At 44.0% G+C, this 9,143-nt stretch overlaps 1 protein-coding gene across 2 annotated transcripts in view; it reads left to right on the top strand.

The window, feature by feature from the left end:
- The first annotated feature begins 8,248 nt into the window (after nt 1-8,248).
- The window catches only part of tmem164 (transmembrane protein 164), a 137,237-nt gene continuing 136,342 nt past the window's right edge, over nt 8,249-9,143 (top strand). Inside the window, exon 1 of one of the 2 annotated variants that reach the window (XM_078547521.1) lies at nt 8,249-8,303. Coding sequence is in view for 1 of the 2 variants with exons in the window: in XM_078547519.1 (XP_078403645.1) it covers nt 8,482-8,904 (423 nt within the window). In the remaining variant the exon portion in view is untranslated. Of the gene's footprint in view, nt 8,304-8,330; nt 8,905-9,143 lie in introns of those variants that run through there. The other variant, XM_078547519.1, reaches the window with a different exon arrangement.

Below are 9,143 nucleotides of genomic sequence, written 5' to 3'. Positions count from 1 at the left end.
ATTCAAAAATATGGACTGAGCCCTTTTTCTAGACAGAAGATGGCAGTCTGCCTTTTCTCAATATTACGGGATCTAGAAGCTTGGGGAGGGTGTCATGTGACATGACTCCCATTTCTCCACCTTGGTTGGATGAAGGGCGTACGTTCCTTGTATGGGTTCTTGATATGGTTAATGTGCCATCTAGTTGTTTGGTAGTACAGATCTTGAATATTGCTGAAAAAAAGAGATATGTCAAAACTTTTCATCTTGCACTCATCAGGACACTTCACAAGAATAATGGGGAAACAACAATTTATACTGTATGGGGAAGGCGATGGCATAGTGGTATTGTCACTGGACTAGTAATCCAGAGACCCAGGGTAATGCTCTGTGGATCCAGGCTTGAATCCCACCACAGCAGATGGTGGAACTTGAATTCAATAAAAATCTGGAATTGAAAGTCTAATGACTGTGAAACCATTGTCAATGGTTATAAAAACCCATCTTGTTCACTAATGTCCTTTAGGGAAGGAAATCTGCAGTCCTTACCTGTTCAGGCCTACATGTGACTCTTACCTCCCCTTTGAAATGGCTTAGCAAACCACTTGGTTACAAAGCCTCAAAAAAGGAATGAAACCAGATGGACCACCCGGCATCAACCTAAGCATTGGAAACGACAACAGCAAACTCAGCCCTGATAACCCTGCAAAGTCCTCCTTACTAATATCTGGGGCCTAGTGCCAAAATTGGGAGAGCTGTCTCACAGACTAGTCAAGCAACAGCCTGACATAGTCATTCTCACAAAATCATATCTTACACGATCACCATCCCTGGGCATGTCCTGTCCCATCAACAGGACAGATCCAGCAGAGGTGGCTGCACAGTGGTATACAGTCATGAGGGAGTTGCCCTGAGAGTCCTCAACATCGACTCCAGACCCCATGAAGTCTCATGGCATCAGGTCAAACATGGGCAAGGAAACCTCCTGCTGATTACCACATACCGCCCACCCTCAGCTGATGAATCAGTGCTCCTCCATGTTGAACGCCACTTGGAGGAAGCACTGAGGGTGGATTGGGTGCAGAATGTACTCTGGGTGGGGACTTCAATGTCCATCCCCAAGAGTGGCTTGGTAGCACTACTACTGACTGAGCTGGCCAAGTCCTAAAAGACATAATTGCTAGACTGGGTCTGCAGCAGGTGGTGAGGGAACCAACAAGAGGGAATAGCATTCTTGACCTCATCCTGACCAACTTGCCTGCTGCAGATGCATCTGTCCATGACAGAGTGACCAACGCACAATCCTTGTGGAGACAAAGCCCTGCCTTCACATTGAGGATACCCTCCATCATGTCGTGTGGCACTACCACCGTGCTAAATGGGATAGATTTTGAACAGATCTAGCAACTCAGGACTGGGCATCCAGGAGATGCAATGGGGCATTAGCAACAGCAGAATTGTGCTTGAACACAATCAGTAACCTCATGGCCGGCATATCTCCCACTCTACCATTACCGTCAAGCCAGAGGATCAACCCTGGTTCAAAGAAGAGTGCAGAACCAGGCATAGCTAAAAATGAGGTGTCAACTTGGTGAAGCTGTAACACAGGACTACTTGCGTGCCAAACAGCATAAGCAGTAGGTGACAGACAGAGCTAAGCAATCCCACAACCAATGGATCAGATCTAAGCTCTGCAGCCCTGCGATATCCAGTTATGAATGGTGGTGGGAAATTAAACAATTCATTGGAGGAGGCTCCACAAATATCCCCACCCTCAATGATGGGGGAGCCAAGCACATCAGTGCAAAAGTTAAGGTTGAAACATTTGCAAAAATCTTCAGCCAGAAGTGCCAAGTGGATGATCCATCTCGACCTCCTCCGGAGGTTCCCAGCATCACAGATGCCAGTCTTCAGCCAATTCAATTCACTCCACGTGATATCAAGAAACAGTGAAGGCACTGGATACTGCAAAGGCTATGGATCCTGACAATATTCCATGATAGCACTGAAGACTTGTGCTCCAGAACTTGCTGTGCCCCTAGCCAAGCTGTTCCAGTACTGCTACAACACTGGCATCTAGGCGGCTATGTGGAAAATTGCCCAGGTATGACCTATACACAAAAGCAGGAAAAAATTCAACCCGGCCAATTACCGCCCCATCAGTCTACTCTTGATCATCAGTAAAGTAATGGAAAGGGTCATCAACAGTGCTATCAAGTGGCACAAAAGAAGATGATTGTGGTTGTTGGAAGTCATTCATCTCAGTTCCAGGACATCACTGCAGGAGTTCCTCAGGGTAATGTCCTCGGCCCAATCATTTTCAGCTGCTTCATCAATGACCTTCCTTCCATCATAAGGTCAGAAGTAGGGATGTACGCACAATGTTCAGCACCATTCGTGTCTCCTCAGATGCTGAAGCAGTCCATGTCCAAATGCAGCAAGGCCTGGACAATATCCATGCTTGGCTGACAGGTGGCAAGTAACATTTGCGCCACACAAGCGTCAGGCAATGACCATCTCCAACAAGAATCTAACCATCGCCCCTTGACATTCAATGGCATTACCATCAATGAATCCCCATTATCAAAATCCTAAGGGTTACCATTGACCAGAAACTGAACTGGACTAGCCATATAAATACTGAGCAGGTCACAGACTAGGAATCCTGCGATGAGTAACTCATCTCCTGACTCCCCAAAGTGTATCCACCACCTACAAGGCACAAGTCAGGAGTGTGATGGAATACTCCCCACTTGCCTGGATGAGTGCAGCAACCACAACATTCAAGAAGCTGGACACAGTCCAGGACAAAGCAGCCCACTTGATTGGCACCACATCCACAAACATTAACTCCCTCCAGCACTGACTCACAATAGCAGCAGTGTGTACCATCCACAAGGTGCACTGTGGGAATTCACCAAGGCTGCTTATACAGCACCTTCCAAACACATGACCACTACCATCTAGAAGGTCAAGGGCAGCAGATAGACGGGAACACCACCATCTTGAAGTTCCCCTCCAAGTGACTCACCATCCTGACTTGGAAACATATCACTGTTCCTTCACTGTCGCTGGGTCAAAATTCTGGAACTCCCTCCCTAACAGCACTGTGTGTGTACCTACACCACATGGGCTGCAGCGGTTCAAGAAGGCAACTCACCACCACCTTCTTAAGGGCAGTTAGGAATGGCAATAAAGGCTGGCCCAACCAGCAACGCCCACATTCAATGAATGAGTAAACAAAAATATCTTTGCCAGGCTTTGTTTCCCATTGACTTAGCTAAATCCCATTGACCATTGTCAAATCTTGCTGACCACCAGAACACTGTTCTGTTCCCAAAGAAATCTAAAATATACTACTTCACTGTACGAATGTGTAATTTTGTGCAAATCTTATGATAAACTATGGCGGTGTTTTGAAACACATTTTCTTTAAAAAATGAAAATGACACTATTTATACAATTGAATACTATTATAGAAAAGGGTCGAAATTCATACTTTCTCCTAGATTTACTGAATTTATCTATGTTTATCTTTTCTGATGAAGGGGTTTTTTTCAGTGACTATAGGCCTCCAGATAAAAATTGTTGCTAAGTCACCCACACGGGCCCCAGCTATTCCTGATTTTTTGTAGGATATGTTAAATGCACAGGTCCTACTTAGTCCCTGCCGTAAACTCTTTCTCCCTTACACTGATGACTGTATTGAATTTGCTTCATGCTCCCAACCTTATTTGGAGAATTGAAGTATGTTTCAAATTTCCACCCATCTCTTGGCTTTCAGTGGCCAATCTCTGATTTTTCTCTTCTTTCAGTGGGTATCTCTTTCTCTATCTCCAGGGACTGGCTTAACACATGTTACAATCCTGTAAATTACCAAATGACCTGGAATGTACCTCTTCCCATTCCATCAATTTCCACCTGCGTAACATTAGCTTTTGTTACCTCTACCTAGGTCCATCTGCTACTAATCCCCATTGATAACTTTCTTACCTTCAGACTTGACTAGTCCAATATCATCCTCGTCAGCTCACTTCCCCAGACTCCGTAAACTTTTCATATCCAAAATTCTACCGCTTTATCCAATCCTGCATCATCCCACTCACCGATCACCTCTGCCCTTACTCAACTCCCAGCACCTCAAATATAAAATTCTCTTCCTGATGTTTAAATCCTTTATGGCTTTGCCCATCCACATATCTGTAACTTCCTCCATCCTTCCACACCAACCCTCCCAAATAAAAACTCTTTGGCCCTTTGACTTTGTCTGTATGTACATTTGTCACTTCTTTCTCCTACAATCAGTGGCATTGCCTTTAACTGCCTAGGTCTGTTACATTGAAATTCCCTCCTAAACCTCTCTGCCTCTTCACATACTCCTTCTATTTGATGACCTTCATAAAATTTGACCTAGCTTTTGGTCAGTCCTTCTAATATCTCTTTATTTGGCTCAACATCCTTTTTTTAAACACATTAGATTTTTTTCACTCTAAATATGTAAACATATATAAGCAGTTTATAAATGCAATTGTTGTAAAGATTCCACTTGTACGAGGCAGATCATAATTGACTAATTTAATTGAATGTTTTGATGAAGTAACAGAGGACATTGATGAAGGTAATGCAATAGAAGATGCACATCTGGATTTTAAGAAAGTATTTAACAAAGTTAAAGTTTAAGAAAGTATTTAACAGATTTAACAAAAGGCTGATTAACAAAAATTGAGGCACATAGAATGGAAGGGTCAGTGTCAGCTTGGATAAGAAAAATGGACTGAGGGCAGAAAACAGTGAGTTGTGGTAAATGGTTGTCATTCAGTCTGGAGGATGCTGGATAGTGATGCTCCCCAAGGGCCAGTGCTAGCACCACTGCTTCTTTGAAATATATAAATGACTTGGAAATTGAAATATAGAGTAAAATTTCAAAATTTGCTGAGGATACCAAACTTGGAGATATGGCGAACAGTGAGAATTACACAAATCAACTGTAATATGACATAGCAGAATGGGCAGACAAGTGGCAGATGGAATTTAATACAGAAAAGTATGAGGAGATGCAATTTGGCAGAAGAGATCAGGAGAGGCAATACAAGTTTAATGGTTCTAACAGTTCTAATGAACATCTAGGGACAGAAGGACCTTGGGGTTCGCATGCACAGACTGTTAGAGGTGGCAGGGCTTACTGGTAGAGTAATTAGCAAAGCATATGAGATCTTGGGCTTTATAAATAGTGGTATTGAGTACAAAAGCAGGAAAGTTATGCCGAACCTTTATAAAGCTCTTGGTAGGTCACAACTAGAATACTATGTCCAGTTCTGGTCACCAAACTTTTGGAAGGATGTGAGGGTTCCTGAGATGGTGCAGTGGAGATTTACCAAAATGGTTCCAGGGATGAGGGATTTTAACGACAAAATTAGGTTGGAGAAGCTGGTCCTCTCCGCAGATGCTATCAGACCTGCTGAGTTTTTCCAGGTATTTTTGTTTTTGTTCTAGATTTCCAGCATCCGCAGTATTTTGCTTTTACCTTGGAGAAGCTGGAGTTGTTCTCCTTGGAGCAAAGGAGATTAAGGGGAGATTTGATAGAGATGTACAAGATTATGCCAGGTTTAGATAAGGTAGATAAAGAAAAGCTGATCCCATTAGCCTGTGGTATAAGCTATACGATTTTGGACAAGGAACGCAGGAGGAATGTGAGGAAGATTGTTTTACGCAGAAATTGGTCATGACCTGAAGCTTGTTGTCAGTGAGGGTAGTGGAAGTGAAGGTGATCAGTAAAGGAAATTGGTTGGGCTCTTGAGAGAAATAAACTTGCAGGGCTATAGGGATAGAATAGGGGAATTGGACTGACTAGATTGCTCTACAGAGAGCTGGCATGGTCGAAGGGTTGAATGACTTCTTTGTGTGCCTTAATGATCCTACGACTTCATTCCTTTCTCCCAGTTTCTTCTTGTCCTTCACGGCTGCTCTAATGATGCCACTTTCCCAAGCAGAACTTCTGAACTGTCTTCCACTGTCCACAGCTGAGGATCTCGCTTTGCCATGGTATTGTTGTTTCTGGAGCATTAAAGACAAGTTAGGTCTGGGCTGGAGACGTTCTAGTGGGGCAGTCTTTATACTTAGTATGGGCCTGCTTTTTTTCTTCTTATGCTGTTGGATTTGCATTTCACACCTACATTATTCCTCATAGTCGCAGCTACTCACATGGCAACTGCCACTTTCACAGTGGCAGCTATGGCTCAGTTGGTAGCAATCTTACCCCTGAGTCAGCAAGTGAATTGAAGCCCCTGCCCAGATATTTGAGAACACAATCTAGGCTGACATTTCAGTACAGTACCAAAGGAGTGCAGCAGTGTTGCAAGCCCCATTTTTTTGGATGAAAGGTTTAATCGAAGCTCAGTCATACCTCTCAGTTGGATGTAAAAGATCCCATGATACCATGATTAGGGGAGGCAGTGGCATCGTGGTATTGTCACCAGGCCAGTAATCTGGAAACCCAGGATTGACACTCCGGGGACCTGGGTTCGAACTTCTGAAGAAGCATCATACAGACTTGAAACGTTAATTCTGTTTTCTCTCCACAGATGCTGTTAGGCCTGCTGAGTTCTTCCAGCATTTTCTGTTTTTGTTCTACACACAACTTGGTGGTGTCCTAGGAGGACAGCGGAAACGCTGTAGGGATGTCTTCAAAGCATCCCTAAAGAGGTCAAACATCCCCACTGACTCATGGGAGTCCCTGGCTTGTGACCGACCAAATGGAGAAGGTTTGTTTGGGAAGGCACCGAACACATCAAGAGACTTTGTAAGGTGAAGTTGAGGTGCCAGAGAGAGCCCACAAACTTCCAAACAACCCATCTACCCGACCTTTCAAGGCACCACGTGGCACAGTCTGCAGATTACACATTGGATTTATCAACCGTCTCAGAACCCATCAACCTGGAGTGGAAGCAAGTCATCCTCAATCCCAAGGAACTGCCTAAGCAGGAGAAGGGATTTATATCCATTCAACACCTAAATAACAGATGATCTGGTATTTTATTGCTGTCTGTGGGAGTTCTCTGGAAATTAGCTATTGCATAATTACATTGCAAAAGCACATCATTTCATTGTTCATTGCTTTGGTAAGTACTGAGGTGGTGAAAGGCAAATCTAAATGCAATTTTTTTTCTTTTTTTGCTTCTTTCAATTTAAATGTTACTCCAGCCATTGTATTTGTTTTTCTTTTGAGCACTTAGTAAGAAATTCGATTTCCTCCTTTTGTGTGCGTCTCTCCTCCACTCCCTTTGTTCACTCCCTTTAGATGTTTCTGGTTTTTTTTCAATTCTGGCCAAGGAGCTGACCCTGAAACAATTACTCTCTCCATAGACGCTGACTGACTGACCTGTTGAATGTTTCGGGGGCAGGGGTGGGTCTGGCCATGTACTTCCAAGATTTTCTGTTGGATTGTTGCCCATTGTAAGCTGAATCGTCTCATTGTGGCGTGTGGCAAATGGGGACCACACACATCCTAAATAACAATAAACAGATATTTGGGGGAAAAAAAACACTTCCTATGAAAATACAGCAAATTTTTAATCCCGACCGTCTGCTCCCTATGTACACATTTTTTCCCCCCACAAACTCATTGCAGCTTTTAACAATCCGTTTGTTTCTGCAGAATGTTAAAGGGTGGAATTCAACCCCCTCCTCCCAGATACACATCAATGAGCTAAATGATTAATGATTCGCCTTAATCGAACTCGTTAAAAACTAAGTCGACTAAACTGATTATTCCACCCAAATAGACTTGAACGATATCATGCATAATTGCCTGTCTGGAATAGAACAGAACATAAAATAATGAAAGATTGGTTGGGATGGTGGTAGGGGGATGTGCTAGTTGGTGAGCAAATAGAAACACATCCAGGTTCTGGTGAAGTGACTCGTTCAGTTATATTTGGCCCGAAAGGAAATGAGCACATTTGACGAAATGAACGAATGAAAGGCTCCCCTGATGCTCCTTTCATGTCTATTGCGGACCCGGGAAAAAAAAAACCCCCTCAGAAGAAAGTTACTATACAGAGTGAGCACTTTCCTCCAAATAAAACGCATTTCTCTCCCTTCTATTGTTTAGGCGCTCGGTGGTCGGAGCTGACACATTCCGAAATGAAAGGCATTGCCTCTTTAAATGTGACTGGCTGAGCGAAATCTGTCAATGTCTAAAGTGGGTGGGATTCGAGGCAGCCTCAACCAATCCTATTTTAGACTATTTTAACCGCTATCGTTTCTGTGCAAGGAAATTGCTCTGGTAACTTTGTCACAAAGCATCTAGTGAGCGTCAGTAATTGGTAGGGATGATTTATATTAAATAGAGAAGAGGGCGCATTTTTTATTTGGGGGGGTGGGGGGGGAAAAGAATTGACCGCTTGAAACTCTGCACCATCAGGGACCTGGAAGCCACCGCTGGCTGATTCCCGCTTGTTCCGTTCTGTGGACCTTAGAGCAGAAAGGCCTCTTGCAAAGTTCATGTTCCGGCAAGAAACGAATGTTTTAGTCTTTGCCCTGTCTCCTGCTTGCTCTGACCAAGACGAGAAGAGGAATATGTATCGGTACAACGTCTGCCTGCTGCTGGACTGGGCGTACGGAGGCGTGGACCCCAAATTCGCCGGTAACGGGGGACCCGAGTGCGCAGCGTTTCTGCCTCTCCGCCAGCGATGGGTGGAGAGTATCATCTTCGTGACCATCTCCTTGCTGGAGATGGCCGTGGCGTATCGCAAGATTAAGCAGCAAGAGCTGGGGAAAGTGTGCCATGCTAAGCAGGATAGCCTGGGCAAGAACCTGCTCTTAGTCGCCCTGTGCCTCACCTTTGGTATTGAAGTTGGCTTCAAATTTGCCACCAAAACCTTAATTTACCTATTGAACCCATGTCACGTTGTTACCATGTTACAGGTAAATTGTCTACTTCACCTACGGAGACGACGCGAGTGTTGTGTCTATGTGTGAATTAAATAAGTTATCCCTATCCTACAGAAGCGCCTATTAAAATCAACTCGTTTGCCAAATGAAGTTTTTAGGGGGAGGGTGAGTGGGAGTGAAATGCGTATCAGCTACATTTAAAATAAGATAGAGTAGTAGTCAGGTCACATTGGAGCTGATCTTGAATGGGTTTCAGTTACTGTAGACGACAG

This window comes from Cetorhinus maximus, chromosome 8 (assembly GCF_964194155.1).
Source record: "Cetorhinus maximus chromosome 8, sCetMax3.hap1.1, whole genome shotgun sequence".
NCBI classification, from domain to species: domain Eukaryota; kingdom Metazoa; phylum Chordata; class Chondrichthyes; order Lamniformes; family Cetorhinidae; genus Cetorhinus; species Cetorhinus maximus.
Note: the sequence above shows the minus strand (reverse complement) of the source record. Positions and strands in the feature narration are given on the sequence as shown.